Source organism: Lactuca virosa, chromosome 7, assembly GCF_052849685.1.
Source record: "Lactuca virosa cultivar CGN04683 chromosome 7, Lactuca_virosa_CGN04683_v6, whole genome shotgun sequence".
Lineage (NCBI taxonomy): Eukaryota > Viridiplantae > Streptophyta > Magnoliopsida > Asterales > Asteraceae > Lactuca > Lactuca virosa.
The window spans coordinates 219,110,978-219,136,093 of NC_136432.1; the positions used below are offsets into that span (position 1 = coordinate 219,110,978).

General features: G+C 34.5%; 2 protein-coding genes across 2 annotated transcripts; both read left to right on the plus strand.

Annotated features, from left to right (window-relative positions):
* Positions 1–11,858: 11,858 nt before the first annotated feature.
* LOC145123616 (uncharacterized) lies at positions 11,859–13,275 on the plus strand. The gene is made up of 4 exons (XM_079058815.1): positions 11,859–12,333; positions 12,460–12,688; positions 12,773–12,897; positions 12,994–13,275. The coding sequence occupies exons 1-4, from the start codon at positions 11,995–11,997 to the stop codon at positions 13,075–13,077; spliced, it is 777 nt and encodes a 258-aa protein (XP_078914941.1). The 5' UTR covers positions 11,859–11,994; the 3' UTR covers positions 13,078–13,275.
* Positions 13,276–18,965: 5,690 nt separating this feature from the next.
* Positions 18,966–19,963, plus strand: LOC145124965 (small ribosomal subunit protein uS14z/uS14y/uS14x). The gene is made up of 3 exons (XM_079060444.1): positions 18,966–19,099; positions 19,548–19,647; positions 19,733–19,963. Exons 1-3 carry the CDS (start codon positions 19,038–19,040, stop codon positions 19,739–19,741), a joined length of 171 nt encoding a protein of 56 aa, XP_078916570.1. The 5' UTR covers positions 18,966–19,037; the 3' UTR covers positions 19,742–19,963.
* Positions 19,964–25,116: the final 5,153 nt, after the last annotated feature.

Sequence of the window (25,116 nt, forward strand, 5' to 3'; positions counted from 1 at the left end):
AAACTCGAGTTTATTTTCTAAGGACCCGTATTTCTTGTTTGTTGGTTTCTATGCTACGTTTTACATTGTATTAACTTACAAACAATGGTTTATATATCAATTAATTATCATGTACGAAATTTATAAAAAAAAAATCAATAGATAAGTAATTTCTAAATTAATCAATCATAACGTTAAATTATAATATTAAATCAAAATCCATGTTTAGTTTTATTTAAACACAATATATCAACTTAGTATAAGTGTTATTATTTTATAGTTATTGTCTTATTATTTTCAATATTTATATTAAAAAAAATTATTTATATAGTTTTATTATACGCAATGCATGGATATTCACCTAGTTTTAATACAATTCTTACATATACAATGTTATTCTTTTTGAATATATCAACAAGGATCAGTAAATTCGAAAAGTAATTCACACGCATAGAAAAACCATTTACGTAAAAATAATCAAAACTAGAAATCTAACCTTGAGGAGGTGCAACGGAGTCTCCGTCGTCTAGGTTTAATGATGTATTAGTCGTGTTCTTGAACTTAGACTTGGAATTCTCCCTCAACGTGAACTTGATCGTCGACTTCTCATTCTTATTATTTGGTTAGTTGTTTCCAATTTGTATTTTTCCACTAACGTGGTCCAAAAGAGAGAACAAAATGATATGGATAAAAAGAGGCATAAAGCTCAATTAAGCAAAATAATTGTACTTTTGTGTGTTCAAGTTGAAATAAATGGGTTTTGTTTTTCCATTTCTTAGAATATCATTTTGCATAACACTTCATTTACTTTCTTAAGAACTTCGATCATCGAAGTAATCTCTATTTAGTTTTGTTTATTTGTTTATTGGAGTTTGTTAGGTTTTCTTTCGTCATCACATATAAGTTTTGCTTCTTTTGATTTCTTAGTTGAATTTATTTCTGTGTATTAGATCGTTAAGCCACACATAATTATGGATATAAAAATATTGAAAGTTATACCAAAGGACACTATAGCTAAAGCATGAAAGGGATCAAATACATAAGGACACAAAACTATGGTTGCTCTTTGTAGAAGGTATATTAACTTCGACACAAAACTAAACTAAAAATGAAATAAAAATATGACTTTGTTATTAACTAAAAATAAGATTATAATATAATTAACAAGCAATGAAATAAACTAATCTAGCTTTTTAAAGAAAATCATATTTGAGACAATTTTGATTACGTGTTTGTTTCAACAACATGCAATTGATTATGAATTGTGGTTTAGATAGTTTTAACCTAAGTTGATACTAAGAAATATTAACAAGCTTTAATATCATTTTGCTTGTCAAATTATCTAATTAAAACAAACACTTTAACTAGATCTAACTTTACTAACCCTAATCATAATAAACTCTTAGATTTTCATTGAAAATTTGCATTAAGTTTTTGTGATAAGTATTACCAACAATACTCAATACTCCTCAAAAGTTCGGAAACGTTAAAGTATGTGAATTTATGTTCACGACAAATTAAACCGTAAGTAAGAACCAACGTTGTTTGTTACTTGTGTTAATTTATAAAACAATTATGAATTTTATAAATTAACTAACTTTACTAAAAATCAAACAAATTCATGTGGATCTTCATGAAAAAGAATAAATTTAAGCATTTTATCAAAATCAAAACATAAATCACTAGGTTAAAATCAAATCTAAAACATTAATCCAATAGTATTAATTAAACATAATCGAATTTTGAACTTAGAACCGGAAAAGTGAGGTTTTCACTAGATCATGGCTAAAAATTAACTCAAATATGTAAACTAACAAGTTTTTCTACGAATTAAACGACTAAAAAAATACCAAAGTATTAGTCGAAGTGATGTTCTTCAACATTTCATGATGTGTAATTGATAGTCTATAAAATATACTTGAAAATCATTCTTTTGGACAATGACGTCAAAAACTTGATTTGTAAAATATATATAGACTTGAAAATAGAAATCTAGTTTTACATTTATAAATCTTAACAAACCAAAAAGACTATCTACACCAACCAGATAGTGGACATGATCATTGACATCATAGGTTAGGTAAGTACGGGTGAATATATGGGGAACATAAGTATAATAATACATCAATATCTTTTTATTAATCAAATTTAAAAGAAATCAATTAAATGGATTTATTATGAATGTCACTCAAATAAACTAGCAAAAAATCAAGCATATAAACATAACAACCATGGCTAACTGTATAGATAACATAATCTAAAGATAATCATATTTGTATTCAATTCATCCTAGTTTAATTAATTAATATCTTTTAAATGATATTGGTAAGTTATCAATGGATTCCTAAATTGATTAACTTTATGCTAATTTCATTAAACATGTGATTCTAAGTTTTCTATCAACAAGGATAGCTCCCCTAGACCTAGTCTATTTTTTTTCGTATTATGAAAGAATCAATTGGTATGATCAGTTCCAGGTTTAGTGACAACCTCTTAAATTTTCCAAGTTATTGGATCAATCACAAATATTAATCTTAACTTAATTATGTTTAATCTAGGGAGAAAACTTTTCACTAGTCACCACTGCCTATGTTCTTGACTCGGTTTTCCAACTTGGACAAGTTAATAAACAATGTGATTCAAGATACAAATCTAAACCTAATCATAAATCATGCACTCGGCTACATAAACATAATAAAATCAATATCAATACGCACGAATTAGGGATGAGCATATGGACCAGGGAACCGGCCGGAACCGGTACTGGAACTGGAACCCGATGGAACCGGTCGGGCCGGGACCGGGACGATATTCTTGTGGATTTTTGGAACCGGGAACTGGTAGGAACCGGAACCGGTAGAACCGGAAAAAAACGATAGAACTGGCAAAAACCGGAACCGTATGTTGCTATTTCTCAAGGACCGGTTCCAACATTAAAGACACGGCAAGAACCGGTAGAACCGGCGGTCCGGTTCGGTTCCTATTTTCCAACAAGTTTGGTTCCCGGGCCGGTTCCAGCCGGGTCGATTCCTTTGCTCATCCCTAGCACGAATCTTTAATTGAGCAAACATAATGATATGGGTATGATCCAGAATCAACCCAAGACAACCATCCGAAAGCTCGCCCGTTTCAATGAGTAATGAGCCCTTGAAGTCCAAGTCTCAACATCTCCAACACTATTGCACATTTCCTGTCTTTTGCATATTTCTAGTTAGAATAAGTCCAAACACTCAGTGCAGTTCCTTAATTCATGGAGGACATTAGTCAATTATTCAGTATTTATATTGTAATCTTCATTATGGAATGATTAAGTCGAAAATTGCCCCAGTTATCAGCTTCTCTTCCTCTATTCTTCTGTGGAGATTGACCAAATTAATAGACCTAGTTCAAGAGGGTCAATCTCTTCAAAAGAATAGAGGAAGAGAAGCTGATAATTGGGGCAAATTTCGACTTAATCGTTCCATAATGAAGATTACAATATAAATAATGAAATAATTGACTAATGTCCTCTATGAATTAAGGAACTGCACTGAGTGCTTGGACTTATTCTAACTAGAAATATGCAAAAGACAAGAAACGTGCAATAGTGCTCGAGATATTGAGACTTGTTCTTGACTTAGACTTTAAGGTTCCATTACTCATTGAAACGGGCGAGCCTTTGGATGGTTCTCTTGGGTTGATTCTGGATCATACATGTATCACATAATAAATTGAATAACTCTCAATGCCAAACATCAATCAATCAACAAACTAAGGTTTCCACAAATAACAAATAATCATAAAGGGTTTAATCCCAAATCTCAACAAGAGCATATAAGAGGTCAAAAAGTTCACTAATTATAGGTAGAAAAGTAAACATATCGATAATTTAATGATTTCTTCTCTTGATCTTCATATTTGTGCATCTATATCATCCTACCCGCTGATATAACCTTCTAGACCATCAAAACGGTCTCTTTTGGTCGTTTTCTGTCCTCTAGGGTTTCTAGAAATTACCCTACTGATTACCCTCATATGTTGGACGAATTTGGGGGGTCTATTTATAGTTTTCTGTATCCTACTTATTTCTCGGCGCGACAAACATTTCTTGACAAGATTTAAATTCGAAAAATATCTTCAGGATCTTCTATAACTTTATTGGTCTGACTTCAAGGTCAATTTCGGACTAGATAAAAGTTGAATCAATAAAAAGTCCCCCACACATGAGTTGTAGGAAATTCTGTGTTTTTCAGAACATATTTAAGTTAGTCAATTGGTGTTACAAGTCGAAATATATGGTGCAAACACTAAAAATGGGTCCATCGCCCAATTTATATTTCAACAAGCATTTTCATGTTTTGTTCCAAATAGTCATTGTGTAAGGTATGTTTTGTATTTGAATAAGTAGTGTAATATGTAAGGTTAAACGAAATAAATGAGTCAATAAGTCAGATAAATTAGGTTAAACGAAGGATTTCGAGCCAAATGAGATTAATATGAGATTCGGGGGAAACACGGAAATGGGACCGGGATCATGGGTGGCCTTGAAATTCGGGGGCGGGATCGGGGGTGGGGCCGGAAAAGGCTCTTTCCGCCCTCGTTTAGTCCATAAACATCCATAGCCTTAACTACTCAGGAATATAGTATTGTGAACTAAGTGGTTATTTAGCAAATATTAAAAAAATGGGCATGTTATTCAAAACACACATTTATATTTGTTAGATTACTCAATTAGTCAATTTCTCTTATAAAATATATTTTTATGATTAACAATGTTTATAATAAAATTTATTACACTATATATACTACTAATAATAATACAATTATTATATATTTGTATATTTATGTTAATAATTTTAATAACAATAGAATAATATATTATTTGTAATAATTGAATTATTATTGGTGTTGCTATATTTTGAAATTTTAGTATTAATTTATTACTATTACTACTATTAGTGATGTTGTTATGTTTTTATTTGTTATATTATTATTTTTTTAACGTATATAGAATAAAATTATTTATTTGTCCTATCTAAAAATCTTGTCAAATTAAAGTCAAATCTATCATCTATCATATATCATTACTAATAAAAGAGTAATTCCTAGCCTCCACTTGTCACTTCATTAGTCCTCCACGCCATCAAAATCCACGTGTCATTATGCTATGCATTCCTGTGTTTTTTCTTTTTTTAAATTTGACTTTCACTATTGATTACCATAATTTGAATTTGAAAGTCATTACCAAAATACCAAAATTACCAAATTCACTATAATTAAATTGAATACATTAAATACAAATTAAATACAAACCTATAATATAGATTTTCGCCCTATGAATTATACATTAAAGCAGACATCAATACCTTCACACAGTCTTCTTTTCTTCTTTTACTTCATCGTAATCAAACCCACAAGTTTATGCGTCGTAATCAAACCCACAGGTACAAATATAACCGTTGTCTTTTCTTCTTTTCTCCTTTTTAATCTGTAATTGTTTATACTATTAATGTTTTTTTTTTCTTTCGTCCACTCCTTTGTATGAAACGTGTTGTTTCGTGATTAAAGGTACAAATTTTAGCTTAATCTTTTCTTCGTTAATTCTTTTCAATGTGTACTCTTTATAGAAATTTCCTTTTTTGTAGTTGTCATATTATTGAAAAGATTATAAATTTTGAAAAACACTGATGTATTGAATTCGTATTATAATATTTCACCTGTATATAGCAATAAATAGTAATTTACTTTCATTCTTATGTTGCTATAAACTGTAAAATAACTAAAACTAAAAGTATGTCATTTTATGTTTCTTATAATATCCCTATGTATGTGTTGTAAAATAAAATGCAAAACTTATCCATGTTATCTCAAAAAAATCCAGCATGTTATCTCTAAAAATTACAGCATGTGTTATTTCTAGCTATTTCATGTCATGAGGGCAATCCAAAAAAGATTTTGCTTCTAATTACAAGAATATACCAATTTAGCAGGCCCGACCCTGACGGTAGGCAACCCGGACGGTCACCTAGGGCCCACGTCGTTAAGAGCCCACAATCCTAAGGTATATATATATATATATATATATATATATATATATATATATATATATATATATATATATATATATATATATATATGTGTGTGTGTGTGTGTGTGTGTTAGGAGCCCAAATAAGCCCAACTTTAAATTAGCCCAAGAATAAAAAACATAATGTGCCGATTGGAATCTGGGAAGTGAGAACTGAGAATGGATAATACAAAGCCCCTTCCACGAATCGACAAATAGGTGGGAGAATCAAATCGACGTCCTCGATTTGTGAACCGAGGTCCTTTTTTACTAGTTTACCTCGTTAATCGACATCATTACTAGATTTCTCTCATCAGCTCCTCTTTTTTATTTCAATCTTGTCTTTTGCATCCCCTTATATGCTTCTCACTCTCCCTTTGTTTTCATTCACTCTGATTCATCAAAAGACGGTGTCCAAAATTTCTGAATTCGGACTTCATCTACAAGATAAAACCATCCTCAATCTGGTCTTTATCTGATTCAGTTGATCAGTTCCACTGAATCCAGTTGATTAGTATCTGACGGGAGGCGTCACAACCCTCAACGAGGCAGCCATGGAAGAAGAGTCGATCCTCTTGTTGGTGGTGGTGTCCTGAATTGATTAGTTTCTGATTATCCCATCTAAAGTTTGATCTAAGATTCTGATTTTTTATTTCTAGTATCTTTGTTTGGTTGTTTCTCATTCTAATTTTTGAATTGATTAGTATCTTGATTTCTAAATCCATTAGCTTTTGGTTGTGTTTCTTCTTCTCAATATCAAATTTTTGTTTGATCAAAGCTTTTGTATAATCAAAAGTTCATGTTTCAAATATTCTGATTTTTGTTTGTGATTTGTTTCTTGCAGGGTATCAACTTCAATATATCATATTTTTTACTTGATAAGGTAAAATGTTAAGCATATTTATTGGTTATCATATTTATTCATTTCTTTTATTATATTTGTGATTTTTGTTCTTGATTTTTTTTACAGCTTAGCTTTCTTATATTTGATACAAAAATAAAAAACCAAGTCTATACTTTCCTTTACATTCATACAATGTTGCCTAAAAAACATTATTCCGAAAGCCAAAAAAGGATTTTTAGTTATCAGATTTATTTATTCATTTTATCAGATTTGTGACTTTTGTTCGTAGTTTTTTTTTTTGTTTTTTATAATATTGTTAATGATTTTTATAATTGATATCTAGTTTCGAAACTTTATTATGTTATTGACTTTGGGGTGCCTTTTTCTTCTTCTCGCCCCGGGCCCAAAATATGTTTGGACCGGCCATGCAATTTAGTTATGAGCTTAAATACCTTAATCTAACATAATTGTTGTTCCTATTGGATCTGAGTTGGTGGATAGCTTTAGTTATTGGAAAGTTCGAATATTGGAGCAACGTTGCTTAGTTTTTCAGGCATAATCATGGCTACACTAGCCTTGTCATGTTGCGTCAACTGGGTTGGTATTGAGATTGATTAGATTAGGGTTTTTGCATCGGTTTTGGATAATTTTGGATCTCTTCTTCAGAAGTGGAAGTTATTGGTTTATTTGCACATTGGTGGGATCTGTTCAGGTTTGTTAAGGTGGGGGATCTTATTTTTGGTGATAGAAGAATGTGTCTATTAGCAATTGAGGTTCATCGTTTTGTTCGATTCCCTGGTACTTCAGTCTTCAGGTAAGGCCATGATTAGAAAGGACACAGATGGCTTGGAGAGCATTGTGTTCTCTCCTAGGGAGTGTGACATGTTGTGTTTTCAAGTTGTAGCAGGTGTTCGGATGTCTATCTTGTTTCCTAATTGTGTGCGGTCATGTTTAATATGATGATGTGCCAGTGGCGGTTAAACTGAGGAAGAGTTATGTGTAGCGGAATGGTATGGTTCATCTGGTTTTGGCTAGTGTTGAATGCGTTGATGACTATGTGTTTGCAGGTCAATAGGATAATGGTAGTGTGCCTATAGGTCTACCCGGTGTCGGTTGAGAGTTTTCATGTCTGTGGTTGGGTGATAGCAAGAACGGTGAGGAACCGTGAGCTTCTCATCCCAATGGTTGGATGACATCATGGTGTGTCGTGGACCATCATGGAATTCACTTTCATGATTGGGCCCGACATTTGGGTAGCGGAGACTCGTATGTTAGTGTGTAACACTCGTTCCCTTAATGGAACAGGTGAGGGCTTGGTGGGATCAGAGCTATCACTTTTGGGAAAACTAGGTGTCACGATGTGGTGATAGAAGACCACGATGTGGCGTATTTTACGCTTGACCGCATGTTTAGTTGGTCACCACGGCATGGCAAGGAAAGGCCACGACGTGGCAGCTGTGGCGGCCCAAGCCCATGATTTTTGGGTTTTCTCCATATTTAAACACCTAATCTCAAGGATTATGGTATCCTTTTCAACCTCCAACACTTTCAAATGAAACGCCAGCCCCTTGGAGTGATTATTGTTGTATCAATGGTGATTCTTGAAGTTTGAAGCTTTGGCTTGTATTTTTAGAAGAATGAGAGGTGGGCTTGCTAGTTGGAAGAGCGCATCACTTCAGATCTTGCACCTCATGCATCTTGTGGAGCTTTGTAAGGTATAAAGCTTCCACCTTTTTGGTTTTCTCTTCATAGATCTAAGATTTATTGCACTTTTTGGTTCATATTCAAGTTTGGTTGCTTGGATGAGATAACGTTTGCAACCTTATAGCTCATCTTGGCCCCTTGGTCACTATATCTTTTGGATCTAAAGTTTGATTGTGTCTTGAGCTCTATGCATGAGATTTTGGTCTTTTTCCCCATTTTGACCTATTTGAGATCTAGACTTGCATTGGACGTGCATGTCCATAAAGCTGTGATTTTTATGTTGGAATAGAAGTAAAAAGTCCTTGTAGAAGTTATGCATTTGTGGCTTTGGTTATTAAGAGCTTAATGGTTGAGTCCAAGCTTTAAGTTGTCATTAACGATCTAGGTTTAGAGATCTATACTCATTGGGATGTCTTAATGGGTAAAGTTGGAAACTTTATCCATCAAGACCTTGGGAAGGACTAAATCTGAGCTTTGGAAATCTTGAGGTTGAAGGAAAACAACTTAATACATTAAGTTGTTGAGACCCAGTTCCCACGACGTGGCAATAGAGGCCATGACATGGTGACTGGGGGATACCCATCTATTTTGTCGTTTTCTCCCCACGTCGTGGCAATGAGAGGTCACGACGTGACGACCTACTGAAGTGGACTTTGACCGTTGACCGTTGACTTTTTGACCAGTTTGACTTTTTGTCAAACTTGGAGAGATGTTGATCTATAGCTTGATATTTAGCTTGTGGTTGGTTTAGGAGGTTCATGCAGCTGATTTGCGGGGCTAAGAGTATGGGGGTCTCAGCTCTTCATTCAGGTGAGTCTTCTCACTATACTTGCGTGTGTGGTAGTATATGCATGTTGACTAGCTGGGTCTTATTTGTTGATTTCTATCATATGTGAAATGAGTTGCTGATAACTCCTGGACTACTATAAGTCCATGGGACTGTTGATAGTCCCCAGGGTTGATGATAACCTATGAGGTAGGTTGTTAATCCATCAGGCGTGCTGTTAGCCCATTGGGACCGTTGATAGTCTCCAAAGTTTGTTGATAACCTTTAGTTGATTATTATGTTGTGTTGTATGTGGTATTTTGGGGAACTCACTAAACTTTGTGCTTACAGTTGTGGATTTAATATTTTCTAGGTTTTTATCAGATTGCAAATGCGGGACTGTACACACACATCATCAATTTTACGATTCAAGATTCCACACTGTCTCCATTATAACTCTGATTTCCGAATAATGGTTTATGAACAAATGGTTTATCGTGAATGTAACTTTATTAAAAATGGATGTTTTATTATTTTGAAAATGACAATTTAACCTGGGTTTTTCGGATGTTACATCCGGAGTGGCGCTGGCTCGGGCAAGAAGTAAATTGTAACACTTGGCTTTGGGTATGATCATTTTTAGCCACTTTGTATTTAATTATTACATTTTGGTCCTTGGAGTTAGTACGTAGGATTGAGGCCTCGTACGTTGGGCGTACGAGGATTACGTTGGGCGTACGAGGGGTTAATACAAACCTAATTTTAGGATGTTGCACCCTATATAAACTCCTTAAGTCCCTAGGGCTGGCCTCTTTACCAGCCTTCATACCTCCTAAACCCTAAATTTCAACCCTTACCCTCCATTGTTGTGTCTTTGAGCTCTTGAGAAGAAGTTGGCGCTTATTTTGTTCATTTTGAAGGGATTGAAGAAGATTGAAGGTGCATTGCTTAGTGTGAAGCTTAGAGATCCAGAATCATCACTCATTTTGCAAGTCTTTTGAGGTATCAACTTTATACTTTGTATTCTCCTTGCTTAGATCTCTTCATGTTATGGTTTTATGCTTTTTTGTCCCCTTTTGGTTGGTCTTAATGGGTTAAGGTCGTTTTAGAAGCTAAATCTTGTAGATCTGGATGTTTGGAGGGTTCATTATGCTTAAAAGTGCCAACTTTATGGGGTTTATGGTCTCACGGATGCATTAAGTCATCTATTAAGTCCTTTTAAGATTTAACGGCTTCATTAAGCCATGCATGAACGTAAAGTTAGCAACTTTACGTGATAAACCATATCATGGAAGTCAAATCTAAGTTTTGGAGTAAAGTCTTAATGAATTAAGAGCTGGAAATGAAAGTTGGCTGAATGAGGGAGTACGTTGGGCGTACAAGCCCTAAGGCGGGTACTCTGAGCGTATGAGCTTAGTAACCCCCGCGTACTCAGCAGGTTGGGCCTTAGACTCTTGGTTCTTCGGTTTGGGCCATATTTTGGGCTTAGATGATTGGGGCCTTGTTGGGCCATCAGAATTCAAGTGTTTTGGGCTAGGAATATTTTTGGACCTTGGATTAAGGCCCAATGGGCCATGATTGGGCCTTAGATGATTATTTTGGTAATTGGGCCTTTTGGATTATAGGTTGGCTTTAGTATTGGGCCACACTAGGTAAGGGGTAATATGGTCTTTTTACCGTAAATTTGGACTGATGGTTATGGATTGGAATGCAATTATCAGTTGGATGTTATTTGGTATTGATAGCTCGGGGATTTTTCAGACGAGTAGCCAAAGATTTATTCGTGTGATTCAGCAGTTCGAGGTGAGTTTCCTCGCCATGTTTAGCGGGTCGAAGGCACTTGGATTTCCACCGAATGAGAGGGACTTGGATTTCCATGACGACAACTTCGATTTGAACTTATCAATGATCGGTTTCCAGTGTTTGGAACATATCTAGTTTATCCATATTAATGGATAGTGGCAAATCTATTTAATGTTCAGTAAACTGAAATTAAAAAAACAATGAATTGGTTTTTCTATAATATTTATAGATTAAGCCATACTTAATCCCATATTAAGTTTATCGTTTTCGGGTGGAACAAATATCGACAGTAGCAAGAATGTTGGACTCGAACTTCGATCATGGACTTCACTATGGATGGTCATCGATGGTAATACAAGGAAGGAGACGCCAGAGGATAAAAGGGTAAGGGATAGGGGTGAGATGCGGTCGGGTGAGTGTAAGACCCTAATGTTCAGTAATAACATAAATAATTATACAACAATTAAAAATATAAAAGAAAAAAGCAATACAACTATTATATTAATTTAGTTCCGCATCAAAACCAAAACAACACCGAAACCAAATTATAAAGATTATCTTAAGTGAAAAAAATTAGACAAACACATAATTTACACAAACCAAATGAAAGATTGATGTAAAGTGTAATTAAAATGATAAGTAGTCCTTTTCTGAAAAAAGGAGTCGACTTCCTTCGGTCGACGAGGATGTCTGTCCAAACTACATAAATCTTGAACTCTTGACACTACGACACGTCTTTTCTTGACTAAACCAAAAACAAGCCGACTTCCTTAAAATCTCTCCTACATAAACCCTAGAAACAACCACACCTCCACCCACAAATTCAGGAGAAGAAACCAAAAAAAAAAAAAAAATGAGCGCAGGTTTCCTCAAGAATGGCAACAAAGCACACATCTACATCAACACCATATGGAGAAAACACTCGATTTCCGATTCACTTGGAGCTCCGATTACCAGAACCCCTTTCCAACAACCCAAAGCTTCATACTCCCGATTTTCTCAAAGAAAAGTGAAAGACATCGAGTTTTCTGTTCCATTTCCGACCACCAATACACAGAGCGTATCGCGTTTTTCGTCGATTTCAAAGAGTGCGTTTATTGGATGGTATTTGGGTTTGATTAAAACCCGACCCATTCTTACTAAAAGCATCACCTCTGCTCTTATTTATACTGCTTCTGATTTATCCTCTCAGGTACTTGAATCTGTTCTTCGTTTTCTGTTAGATTTCTTCTTATTGTTACTGGGGTTGTAATTTCTTGATTTTTAATCGAGTTTATATGTTCAAAATGTGTTCTTTTCTTGTTCAACTCATATTCAGACAATTACTCGATCATCTTCAGAGTCTTACGATGGTATAAGAACTTTTCGCATGGCTGGATATGGAATGATCGTATTAGGTCCAGCCCTACATTATTGGTTCAATTTTGTATCGAGAATCTTTCCAAATCGTGACCTTATATCAACATTCAAGAAAATGTTCTTGGGTCAGGCGATATTTGGACCTGTTATGACTGTCGTGTTCTTCTCTGTGAATGCAGGCATACAAGGTACTAGTTTCTTGCTTGCATTTTAATGGCTGCCTTTGGTGTTTTACTTTGAGATTTGTGTAATTTTGATCGAATATTTCACAGGTGAAAATGGTAGAGAAATTGTTGCTAGATTGAAGCGAGACTTGATCCCTACTATGATCAATGGTGTTATGTATTGGCCTGTTTGTGATTTTATCACATTCAGATTCGTCCCTGTTCATTTGCAGGTAATTAATCGAAAAAGTTCATTTCTTCATTGATTTGATTCATTGATTCATGAATATTTTGATGTTAAATCATGTATTGGTTTTGTGAAAATGCAGCCATTAGTGAGCAACTCATTTGCGTATATATGGACTTGTTACATGACATACATGGCAAGCTTAGAGAAAGCAGGGATCAAGTAACAAAAGTGGTAGTTCTGGTGTTACAATTGTAGGAAGTTGGAGTTGCAGAAATGGCAGAAATGTTGCATTTATTTTGGTCACTAATTGAGAATATGAGACCACATGTGTAGATTTAGGCTGGAGCTATTAGAGCTATCAAGTTGTTACATGTTGAAATCAATTCTTATAGTAATCATACCTCCATTTACAGTCTTATTCTCCTCAATATCTCTTTTCTTAAGCACACAAGGAAAGATTACAAAACCTATGACTGTCGAAAAGTGTCATAATTGTAATACTTGTGGGAACATATAACTTGCACATGTAAGAGGTAAACAAATAGATAGGTTTCCTACACCTTAAACAATCATCATTATAACAAAATCCCGAGTCTCTTAAGGATGGAGTAAGAGGTGGTAGCCGAAACTGTTTCCAAATAACACGTTTGGAATGCAAAGAGAAAGAAAGAAAAATAAAAATTCAAATTATACATGAAGATATGTTAGATGCAACATGCTTTAAGATGATTGTTTTTCTTTGTTTTGTTTCTTTCCATTCCGAAAGGCGAAAAGGTTGTGAACCATAATGTAACACCCATGTCCTTCTAAAAATAGCAACTTTCAAAAGCAAAAAGATATAACATCAATAATACACATGTCATCCAAAATGATATATTTGCTAATGTGGGTTTTTATAACACGGTATAATCATACTAAGGCCGTAGGTAAGGCTCGAATGGTAACATCCTTAGCATGTTGTCATTTAGGAATATTCTTTAAGCCACATAAGATAGAGAGTAGAGTGGTAGCATCTAAATATTATGTTATTTTTATTTTGAAAAAAAAACAAAAAATAAATAAAAGAAAAAAGAAGTCAATCACAACTCTTTCTCTTCTCTTTCCTCTCGCTATCCCGGCTGAAAAGCCATTCTTAGTGAGACATGTAGCACGTTTGATGGAAGTGGTGGAGGCGAGCTCCTGGCGAGGGCCACTCCCTCCAACCTAAGGCATATCATGCTAGTAGCAAACGTGTACAATTTGCTTTGATGATGAGTGTCACTGTACAATCGCATCTACAAGTACCTTCAAAAAATGTACTTGTAAATAGAGCCGGTAAAAATCGACCTAACTCACCAACTTAACCTAAAATTAGCAGGTTGGGTTGAGATTTTCAACTCATTTAAATTAAATGGGTCAACCCGTCTAACTTATTTAATTAAATAGGTTGAGTTGGGTAAAAATTATCAACCCGTTTTCAACCCACAAACCCATTTAAGTTTATTATATATTTAAATTAATACATTTTTAAATATTATCATGGATTAATCTAAATATTAATTTATAAATTCCAATGTTGTATTATGTTTAAAAAAATGCAATCCTAATTTTTATTCTTTTTTTTGGCCGACAACATTAACTACTCTTCAATATCACTTCAAAATTACATATCTTTGATGTTATTTGAACAATTTATTTATATTTGCGAATTGGGATTGTGCTTTTGTCATACTTTGAATTTTTATTTAAGTTTGAAAGTAATTTAAATGGTTTAATCTTTAGTTAATTTATTTACTTTTTTTTAAATGAGTTAATCTAGGTTAAACTTATTTATTTAATAGGTTGGATTGAGAATTATATAAACAGGTCAACCCGATGACAACTTATTTATCTGAAAGGTTGAGTTGAGTTGAAAATATCAACCAATTTAAATAAACATATTCGGTTGGGTTGAAATCATCAACCCAATTAATAAATGGGTTGAACCCGAACCCAACCCATGTCGACTCATTGTCCGCTCTACCTGTAAATTGTTTTTTTAAGGTTGGCAAGATTATGATTGGATGTATAAAGAGTTATAAAACCATTATATTACATTCTTTACTAAAACGTTGTTTTCACCATTTTTTAAAGTATTTTTATTAAATATTCAGAATTTTATCCACTAAGACACCATTATACTTAACTATTAACATTTTTAAGACGAGATGATTAGGTTAGAGTATAATCCATTAATCATCATATTAATCACATCTATATCTACTATAAAGAAACAATTTTACTCTAATTATATTTATTTAAATCTTTTCTAAACCAATACATTAAATCATTTATATCTGGTCCCATAACCATTTACGTGACCTAAATCTCGTTTTAGGATTCGTTTTTTCCTATCAGGTTGGAGAGAGAGAGAGAGAGAGGGAGAGAGAGACGTTGTGGTGTTTTCGGAATGTAAAAGGAAGAGGAGGGTGGTGATTACGTGAGACATGAATGTAAGGTTGAGGGGGCGCAACGACAATGAGATTGTGGGACCCCGTTGTTTTCATAATAATTTAAATAGTTATATAAAGAATAAAAGAACAAATAAAAACGATGGAATCATTTTATATGTCTAATAAGAATGACTATCATATCAAAAATTACCTTATGAATGATCCAAGTTACAATAATTTATTTAGAAAAGAAAGTTGCAAATGACCCAAACCACAAGTAGGTATTATGTAATTTACTTTAGGGGAAAATACTAATCTAGCCAAATACACTAATTACATATCCAAAATTAGCCAAAAAAACAAATTAGCCAAAACTAGCCCACGAAATACTAGATAGGTTAGGGTTGACTACGGTCAACCTTCGAAAACTATTCTTTCGTCGCAATGGACTACTCTTTCGTGGCCCGTCTACTGTTTTGTGGTCCATTGGACCATAGTATATAATGTCTTATTTTTCAGTTTAGGGTACTTTTTCCTCATTTTTTCTTCAATTGTCTACTATTTTCTCTCAATGGAGCACCCGAAGAATAACGAGGTACACGTAACGCCCCGATTCTCAGGTATTAATATTGTGGCTTTAATTTTCAAGTTTTAAGGTCTACTCGACGAGTTGGATGCCCTGACTCGTCGAGTAGTGGCGGGTTTGGGACACGTGTTTAAGTGACCAACTCGCCGATTCGGAAGAGTGACTCGACGAGTTGGAGCTGGAGGGTGAAACCCTAATTTGCGGGGTTTTGCACCCTATTTAAAGAATCATAAGCCTCCTTCAGCCTCTTTACAGTCCCTTGAGAGCTCAGCAAAATCCTAATACGTGTGTGTGTGCTCCATTGTGGGTTTTAAGCTTTGGAAGAGGATTCTTGGGGAGAAGAGCTTGGGGAAAACAAGTGGATTGAAGCAAGGAACTCGTGGGAATCAAGATCTACTTCAGTTGGCATCTTTTGGGAAGGCTTTAAGCTGTTATCTTAACCCCGATTTCATTCTAGATCTCTTTTGGGTGGATTTTAGGGCTTTTCTAGTATAATAAGAAGCCATTCATGGGTATAAGCTAAGATCTGAAGTTGCAACTTCAGATCTGGACTTTCCTTGGACTCTAAGTGCATAAAGTTTCAGCTTTGGCAAGCATGAACCTTCCCTCTAGTGTGAGACTTCTTTGCAAGCTTGGTTTTTGTCATTTTAAGGCTTTAGAGCTTTGCATGCACGTAAAGTTTGCAACTTTACGTGATAAACATGCCTTGGGAAGCTGGATCTGCAATTTGGAGCCTTAGCATGGCTTAAAAAGCCTCTGTATGGATGAAGGACTGAAGGAACTCGGTGAGTTGCATGAACAACTCGGCGAGTCCGATGAAGATTGCCTTGGGCTCGGCGAGTCAGTCGATTGCTCGGCGAGTCGGCTAGGGTTTTCCCGACCTTTGGACACGTATGAATCCGACGAGTTGTAAAGGGGAAACTCGACGAGTTGGCCAAGAGAGTTTGCGGCCACTGACATTAGGAACTCGACGAGTCGCTCAAGTGACTCGGCGAGTTAGCAAGTTATGCAAGGAACTCGGCGAGTGGTTGGTTGTACTCGACTAGTTGAGGTCAACATGGACTGTTGACCTTGATAGTTGACTTTGACTTTGACCAAGGGTTGACTATTGGACTTCTGGGGCATTTTGGGAAATTGGAAATTACAAGCATGGTTCTATGGTGCATTCAGGTGGTGGAGTTGTACCGGCAATCCAAGAGCTTGGGTTTATCTTTGAGTCGACAGTACGAGGTGAGTTTTCCTCACTATACTCAAGGGTCTAAGGCACCAAGGTCGGCCCTTTGGATTGTTATCTGGTTATGCTATGCTAGTATGATCTGTTAGATCGATATCCTAGAGGGTAGGATAATATTATATGATATGTGGTATGATCTGTTAGATCGGCATCCTGGTAGATAGGATGGTGTTATGTGCTATGTAGTATGATCCGTTAGATCAAGTATTATCTATAGATTGGTATGTGATTATCTGTTATATGTGCACATGTTTGTTTAGCGGTTGAGGCTTATCTGCTTTGTGCGAAGGCCAATAGACCTGCGCATTCCAACCTGTAGGTTGTGGGCCGTGAGTATTCCATCCCGAGGATGATTGGACTCGTAGTGTGTGGGCATTCCAACCTGTTGGTTGTGGGCCTGGGGTATTCCATCCCGATGATGATTGGACCCATAGTATGTTGGCATTCCAACCGGATGGTTGAGGGCCTGGGGTATTCCAACCCGATGGTTGACTAGACCCATAGTATGCTGTTTACGATTATGTGTATTATTGTGGATATGGGTATTTTGGGGGAACTCACTAAGCTTTCGAGCTTACAGTTTCAGTTTATTGTTTCAGGTACATCAGGGGATCGCGACAAGGCAAATGCATGATCGTACAGCTCCTCATGTTTTGTTTATGTTTCTAGGAAAACTCTGATATTATACATTTTGAAAACAAAGATGTAATGATTTTTAATGGGTTGAAATGTTTTTAAAAGTTTTAAATTGGCTTGATTTTATGGGCGTTACAGTACGCCTATTTTTAATCAAAATTTTACCGTATTGTTGATTAGGAGTAGTTTTTGTATATGAGTTTTCTTTTGAAAAAAACCGAAAAAAAATTAAAACCGTACAAGTCCACAATGCACATATTGTGCAGTGTGGACTTGTACACCATAGGTTTCGTAAGAAACCTACGGTTTTATTATTATTTTTTCAGTTTTTTTTTTCAAAAAAAAGTTATCTCCATATACAAAAACTACTGATAATCAACAATATGGTAAAATTTTGATTAAAAATGGACGTACCTCGTTGTTCTTCGAGTGCTCCATTGAGAGAAAATAGTAGACAATGGAAGAAATAGTAGTCAAGTTTAACAAAAAAAATAGTCAAATTTAACAAAAAAATAGTAAATTTTAGCAAAAAAGTAGTCAAATTTACCAAAAAATTAGTCCAATTTACCAAAAAAAATAGTCAACAAATTCAAAAAAGTAATCTACATTTTAGCAGAAAATTATTTTATCAAAATAATTGTTAAAAAACTATTTTATATTTTACAAAAAATATTTTTTAACAAAATAATTGTCAAAAAACTACTCTACATTTTACAAACAATATTTTTAATCAAAATAATTCTCAAAAAATACTCTCTATTAAAAAAAACCGTAGCTTTTTAACCCAAAATTGTAGACTTCAACCCAAAACCGTAGTTTTCATTAAAAAAACCGCAGATTTAACCCAAAACCGTAGACTACGGTTTGGGAGACCGTATTTTATAGAGAGAAAACCATAGGTTTTAAAAAAACCTACGATTTTATATCTTCAAAATGATTTTCTTTTTTTATAATAAATACGAAACAGTAGACGAATTAGCGAAACAGTAGACGACTCTAAATACCTACGGTTTCGTGGGCTATTTTGGGACAATTCCTAATTTTTGGCTAAAAATGATTAATTACTTTGTTTAATTTGGCTAGATTAGTAATTAACCATTTACTTTAACATAATAATTTTAGTGATTTTCCCTATTAATTAACAATTTTTGAAAAATAATTACAAAATAGTTTATTAGAAAATGGTGACACAACCCACAAGCAACCCATTAGGGTTTGACCGAGCTCCCAGTATAAATACTATTTTCCTTACAATTTCCAAACCCTAAATACATTAGCTGCCGCTATTACAACGATCTTCTCAGCATCAGATTCAAATGGGGCACTCAAACGTCTGGAACTCTCACCCTAAGACCTATGGTCCTGGTTCTCGCACCTGGTAAACCCTAATACTCTCAACCATTGTTGTTTATCTGTTTATCCATGTTTTCCTTTTCAATTCTGTTAACTTCCTACAAAATCATTGTATTCTTTTGTTTATATGCGTGATAGATTCTTAGATTGAATTCGGAATTCCATGGTGTGAATTAGAAATTGTTTCAATAGGAGAAATTGGTAATCTATACGCATTAACAACTGTGAAAAGTTAGGCGCAATCGACTCCAGTTATAGAACATCGAGTAGGTTCAATCCTAGTTAATTGTTGATTCGAAGAGCGAGTTACTATTAGGGTTTCGTAAGAATTTGTAGTCTTTGCAAAGCTTGTAGCTTTTTTTCTGAATTGGGTCTTAATCAATCATCTCGTCATGAAAGTTCTATCAAGATAATCACTTCTTAAAAGGGTTTTAGGAAATACAGATTATTGATTATCGTTACCTTGTTTGCAGCCGTGTGTGTGGGAACTCCCATGGGTTGATCAGGAAATATGGACTTATGTGTTGCAGACAGTGTTTTCACAGCAATGCCAAGGAAATTGGTTTCATTAAGGTATGAAGAAAGTCTTTTCAACTTTTCTTGAATTTTTAAAGCGTTTAAAGTTGAATTTGTGTTGATTTTTAACTCATTTTTGCAGTATCGATAAGGAGTTTTGAAGGGTTATCAGTGGATCATTTATGATATGCCCAATTGAAAGAAAGATGTGTTTTTTGGGTACAATTATAGTATCTAAATTGTCTTTTGTTTGGTCCCTTTGGGATAACTTTGAATGTAGTTGGATTTTTTTAATACCCGCATACTTATTTATTTGAAAATTTTCTTGTGGACATTAAGATCATATGTGTTTGGTTTCATTTAATCTTCGTTACTTGATTGTGTCTAATATCTTCCTGGTTAGTCTAATAAAATCCACTTAGAAAGTTGTTGACTTGGCTAGAGTTTTATAGCTGATTGGGTTAGAAGCCGACTGGTTAGTTTAATAAAACCTTTATGTTATGTTTGCAACACAACATGAATCTATTTAGTTATAGCAATGCCATTTAATACAAAAGCAGTTCTCACAATTACACTTGGGTAAAAAGTAAAGTACATTGTTATTAAAATACTTCATCGAATGTCCTACATTTGATTTTTGAAATTACCATGATAACCAGAAGCTTGTTTTAGTGTTGAAGAGGCCCTTCCAACATACTCAACTTTAGAATACGATTTGCACCAAATGCAAAAAGAACATAAGATCCAGAACTGATAATTGCAGAAGAAAATCAAGCAACTTCATAAACACATATCTATCGACAGAATCTGCCAATTTTAATAGCCCATAATCATCACTTTTTAGCCAGTTACATTTCAATACTGATGTTAACAGGACCTACCAAGGATTATTTTTTCACTAATTTCATAAATTGATTTCATAAACTTAGAGCAAGATTTAGATTTCATACATATGATACCAATCTCATAGCATAAATTCTGATTCAACTGATTTATACATATATAGAGCATCAATCAATTTTCAACTGATTTCATATATAGAGAAAATTCATCTCGACAGGTGGGAGAAGCAAAATTCATATAGAACAAAATATAGATCATCCATTAACACCAACGTCGGTTTTTCAACTTTTCGGCCGAAGAGCTCTTCGGATGGGCAAAAAGTGGGTACTCTTGGTCAATCGATCCACGATGACCCATATAGCATCAAAACCCTTGGTAGTTTTCGGCAACTTGGTGATAAAATCTATGGTGATCCGTTCCCACTTCCACATGGGAACCTCCAAAGGCTGCAACTTGCCATGTGACCTTTTATGCTCGGCTTTGACCATCCTACAGGTCAAGCACCTCTCAACATACCAGACTATCTCCCTCTTCATACAAGGCTACCAACAACTTAATCTTAAATCCTGATACATCTTGGTGGCTCCTAGGTATATAGAAAAGCGAGACTTATGAGTCTCCTCCAACACTATCTGCCTGATTCCACCAGAAACTGGAACCCAAACCCGACCACATCGGGTCAACAATCATCGACTATTGGTGACAAACCTGTCGATCTCCCCCCTAATCCTCTCCTGTTTCCAGTTCTCGTTCCTAACTCCCTCTGCCTGTGCATCTCTGATTAAATCCAAAAGTGGAGAATCAACGAATATCCTCATACACATCTCTCCAGCTGAAGATCCAGCCGACTTGCGGCTCAAGGCATCCGCTACCACATTCCCGTACCCGGATGGTAAAGGATCTTGCAGTCATAATCCTTGACCACGTCCAGCCACCTGACGCTGTCTCATGTTCAGGTTCGGCTGGTCCATAAGATATCACAAACTCTTGTGATGCGTGTAAACGGTACAACGGACCCCATATAGATAATGCTCCAAATCTTGAGAGCAAACACCACTGCCCCCTACACTAAAAGATAGTAAATTAGGATTAGTAAAGTATCCTAAAAAGATAGTAAGCTAGGGTTGATAACATATCTTAAGAAATGTTTTTCTAAAAGAAAAATGATTCTTGATTCAATACAACAAAATAAAGCAGAAAACTATAAAAACATGTGAACTCACAAACATTATGTTGACGTTTTCAAAATACATGTATTCTCAGAGAGATGAGTGAGGAGGATAGTTGTGCCAAGGAGGAGGTCTTCAAGGAAGCTTGTTGTAGTTTATTTCCGTCTGTTTGTTATTTCTAGTTATGTCCAAAACATGTGCTTGATCCACTAGACAATGTAATCCCAAATAAATTATAAAAAATAAAAATATTGTTTGTGTTATACATATATGTTATGTTCTATATATATTTGTATGCCTCGATCCAATATCCCTACGTCACACAGCCCGTCCACTAGGGGTGAGCATATCAACCGAAAAACCAAACCATAACCAAATTAACCAATATAACTGAACCATTACTAAAAGATATGATGCGGTTTCTAATTTTGATTAACCGAATACATATGGTTCGATTATGGTTTTCATCTAAAACCGAACCACTTTAAACCGAACCGAACCAATAATATTAATAAATGTTTTTAATATAATATAATATGATATATATGGTATGTAATTATATTAGGAATTGAAAATTTGAAGGGTAATTATTTGGAATTAGATCTTATAAGTAATCTTCTATCAATATAATTATATATAATATCATTCACTTTTTATAACAATGGACTTTATGTTTTCCATTTTTTACAGAAAAGTATTTTTATTTATATGTCATCTTGGACCATTATGATTAACCAATATTAACTATTAACCATAACCATTAGCCAACTAAAACTGTTAACCAAAACCAATGGTTATCGAAATACATTAGCCAATTATAGTGGTTATGGTTCGGTTTTGACCAATAACCGAACCAAACCGCTCCATACACACCCCTACCGTCCACCTAATCAGACGATTGACATCTATCTGGGTGATCCTACTGGTAATCCAACTAGCGGCTAACGCCCATAACAAGTATTAACCTATAATACTATAACTTATTAATCCCTATGACAATTTGGTACTGAAAGCTAGATCTTTCACTAATTCCAATGAATACTGAGAGTTCTATAAAATAAGAATCAGTCGCGCCTACCTACCTGCGCGTCGCACCCATGGGTAGGTGGGTTGGGTAGGCCGCTTGCTGCCACGTGTTCGCTCCTGAGGCTCCCATGCCAGGTAAAATCGCAGATTTTCTAAAAATCGTATCTCTCTCATATGATCTCAATTTTCGAAGTTCTTTATATCCACGCGTAGCTATCGACGAGTACTGTAACTTTCATTTAGATTCTGTCTCCGATCTTAAATTTAACAGTCTATAAATATTATATAGCTAACGACCGTGTAAAATTCATAACTTATTCATGTGGATTTCGTTCTCAATTGTATTTATATCGATGGAATCATATAGATGAGATCTTCAATTCTCGTTTAGATTTTTTCTTAACAATTAACCAATCTTAATTTCGGTTTCTGTGTCGCACACTACTACGCTGAAACTTGGAAAAATCATAACTTCCTCATACGAAGTCAGATTTGGACATTCTATATATGTACGTTCTCGGTATTACAACTACTATGACTTTCGATTAGATCACTAAGTCTAATAAGTAATCTATCTCTGATTCATATTTTACGATGATCATAACCGTGTCGGTTTAATCGTGAAACTTCGAAGAAACATAACTTCTTCATACGAAGTCAGATTCATGCGTTCTTTATATTTACGAAAATCCTATTAATGTTTCCTACATGCTCATGACGTTTACTTTGGCTAACAAGTAAGATATCTCTACTTCGAATTTTATAATCGAATATTTATATTAAATTCTATTGGAATGCGAAAATGGGGTGCTACAGATGGTGTCGCAACCTAGGAGGTAAAATCAAATGTGTAAAGACGGCTGAAATCGATGGTAAGTTTACTCATGATTTTTCCAATTCCATTCTAAAATAGATTGTAAAGTTGATTTCTAAAGTCATGTCGATTTCTAAAATTATTGAAATGGCTTTCTATACTTGTGATTTAAATGGAATATCAAAAAACTAGTTTAGTTCTTATGGATCGACAAGCCTAAAAGAATAAAAAAGTAAGTTTGCTTTTCCCTTTGGTTCCTGCTTCGCTTCGGCAAGAAATGAGAATAAAAGCAAAGAATTTTTTTTTTTTTTTTTTTTTTTTTTTTTTGCTATTGATTGTCTATATTTTTGCTACTAGTTCAGCAAGGCAGAAAAAAAAATGTTTGTTTTTTTGTTTGTTGTTCTTATTAATTCTTTAGTTTAGTGATTATATTGTAGTTATGTGTTTAACTTATTCACTTGTTAAATTTGTGATATGTGTAAGCTTTTGTGCTTAACCAAATCTATTATTGTTGTATATTTTTATATCTATTCAATAACATTAGTAATTCTGTCAGAATTTATATTGGTAATTACATTTAAGCTTTAATAATTCTTTAAGAATGCTTGTTAAGATTTATGTAAAATGTATTTTGATTACAAATATAGTAATGAGTAATTGTATAATGCTAAATTTGGTTTAGTCAAATGGTTCTGCTTAACTTACTAGTGAGTAATGCATTATGATAGAATTTTTTTAAAAATCTTACTGTTGTATCATGATAGAATTTTAGTTAACTATTTATATGTTGAATGTCCAGTTGTTACACAAATGTGACACTCCAAAAATAATAAAAATTTAAAACTTTTAAAAACAACCATAAACCATCATTGTCTATTATGTTGTAATGGATTCTTTCTAGCTCCTTGCTACTTTTTCTTTTATGAAATTTTCTGCCGTTCAAAAAAAAAAAAATCAGAGTTTTCCTAAGACCCAATAACACAAAACAGGAAGATGTGCACGATCACGCATTCACTTTCCCGCGATCATTAGACGTACCTGAAACTGTAAACCAAAGCTTAGTGAGTTCCCCCAAAGTACTATTACACAACATATAAAATATATAAATTAGTGTGATGGGTCCACAATGTAACACCCGGTTTTTCGTTAAAGGTGTTAATTCATGAAATATAGATATTATGAGTTGAGTAAATGAGATTAAGCCTTGAGTTGCTTTATTTTTAGAAATAAAATTTATAAAAAGATAATTAAATAATGTTGTAGAGCTTGTTGAGAGGATTCCATGGATAAAAATGGAGTCCGTATGAGAAAGTTATGATCGTTTGAAGATTTGATGAAAGTATACTGCTATATTGAGAAAGTCAACAAAAGTCAAGTAACCGGTCAAACCTTTGACCCTCACGACGTGAGGGGTGTTTCCTCATGACGTGAGCATCATGAATCGACAAAAACACGTGGCGAAAGAGCACGACACGTGGCAGAAACCGGTCTAAATATGTCTCACGACGTGAGACATAAATGCTCACAACGTGAGCAAGCCCAGACTATAAAAACGAGTCCTTTGTGTTATTTTGGAGGATTTTGGCTCACAGGAGGAAAGATGCTGCTCGAGAGCCGTTCTCGGGAGTCTATACCGGAGATGTTATACCGTCATACGGGGGATATGGAGCCGAG